We start from the raw sequence: 1,882 nt of genomic DNA on the forward strand, positions 1-1,882 counted from the left end.
CACCATAATGGGACTATCAACGGTATTAATGCTTATTTTGTTTTTCATGAAATACTTTAGTGCTACATATTTACCCTAAAGACCCGACGTTCTATGTTGGAAGTGATGTCACAGTGAAATGTAAATTGACGAATGCAACCCATGATCAACTCGTTGCAACTAATTGGACTGACTGGACTGTTAGTAACGAACCACAACCTGGAGCTCGAGAGGGATACATTATAACATACGTCAAAAAAGGTTATCATCTCATTGAATGCCAGTATAACAATCTAAAGAGTAGGACAACACTTCGAGTTGTACCTCCAGGTAATAAGTCAAATTGATATCTTTCAGTTACCGTTGGCACCCAATACGATATTGAAGGGCGCATTGTCATCATGGCCCGGCAGTTGTCACACTCATTAAAGGATATTTAAGTTTATGTTTTCTATGCATATAATATAGGCAAGACTGTGAAGAATTATATGCTTTAATCGGATTTAAATTTCAAACAAAGACACAATAGAAATACAGCAGAAGGTCCTTTTTCGAATTTCGATTAGGGAACATATTTGTTCACATTCGCAGATTCCTCTTCTTTAACGTTTATAATCTATTTACAGATATTTATAGCATCGCAAGACGGTTTAGAGTTTATTTCTATTTTATCATGATTTATATATCTGGTTTTGGTGGGTAAAGCCGACCAGAGCTGCCAAATATTTCAAAAGTGTAGGAGTAAAACAGGATGGGTAGAAATAGAGTCGATTGAGAGGTAAGGTCTAAAAACCACAGTTTAGAAAGCGCAGCGTCAGTCATAAGTAGGCTTGCCTTACCGCTTCAGGACGCATTGGACCCGATTTTAGGACTTCTCACTTCGATTCAGACTATGGGCTGTCACCATCCCCCCTCCCCCTTCGGGGGATTTTGTGAGACAACTATTTTTGGAAACCTTACCCATAGAGGGTTCGGAATCAGGTTGTCTGCACATTGCGTTGTGGTGGGTGAACCTGTGAAGGCGCTTTTCAAAATGGCCGCTAAATTCCATAAGAAGACATAAAATAGTCACTTTAAGAGGTAAAAAGAATTGTTTTTAGAACTGATGGCACCTAATAATAAGCAAAACTATGTCAAGTTATCATTAAGGAGGAAACACCAACAGCAGAATGTCAGCGTTGAAGGTGTTTTCAAAATGGCTACTGGGTTTATTTTTTGTCGCTTTTAAAGTTTATTCATATAAATATTAAAATTTGTTACCGGAATTAAGTATTTTTTTTTGGGATATGCTAATTTTAAAAAGGGAATGAAAAAATCATCACTCCGTGTATTTATAACCACAGATGGGTAGCAAGGATGTGTACAGTTAGACAGCTTTAGACAACAACAATCAGGGGCTTAGAATGCCATAGACCTACATAGAAACATAGCTGAATCACTGAGTTGCAATCTGAAACCTATGGCAGTTTTCAAAATGTGTAACTTGTTCTTCAGCTATGGTCACCAGAACTATACCAGATATGCCACCGTATACTTGCTATCCATTAACCTATCTTAGACACATCCACGAGCAGACGACCTCTTATGAAAAAATGGCTTCAGCGTGAAGAGGTCAGACATCCCCATGTCCAGAAATGCCGTCGACACCACAATTGATCAATCAATCGTCATGCAAAGTCCTATGGTGGATTTATAGGTTTCAGCAGGAAATTAGAGGTGGTACAAAACAGGGCAAGCCAGAGCTGGAACTACTCGGTGTATTACAGGGGTGTCCGATTAGTTTGTCAAAAATCACTATATAGATTGCCGAAACCAGGTTTTCCGTGTTTGTGGCCACTTTGTCACTTTTACAGGACTACATTCGTTGAGAGCTATGCTACGCGATGTATTATTGTCCATATAT

At 38.7% G+C, this 1,882-nt stretch overlaps 1 protein-coding gene across 2 annotated transcripts in view; it reads left to right on the top strand.

The window, feature by feature from the left end:
• LOC117112473 overlaps positions 1 to 1,882 on the top strand; it is a 75,498-nt gene that overhangs the window by 39,192 nt on the left and 34,424 nt on the right. For both annotated transcript variants that reach the window (XM_033255559.1, XM_033255560.1), the window contains exon 4: positions 61 to 309. In XM_033255559.1, the coding sequence (XP_033111450.1) occupies positions 61 to 309 (249 nt within the window). The remainder of the gene's footprint in view (positions 1 to 60; positions 310 to 1,882) is intronic.

The sequence above is a fragment of the Anneissia japonica genome, unplaced genomic scaffold (genome assembly GCF_011630105.1).
Source record: "Anneissia japonica isolate Jap-2015-1 unplaced genomic scaffold, ASM1163010v1 scaffold3220_len204154_cov177, whole genome shotgun sequence".
Lineage (NCBI taxonomy): Eukaryota > Metazoa > Echinodermata > Crinoidea > Comatulida > Comatulidae > Anneissia > Anneissia japonica.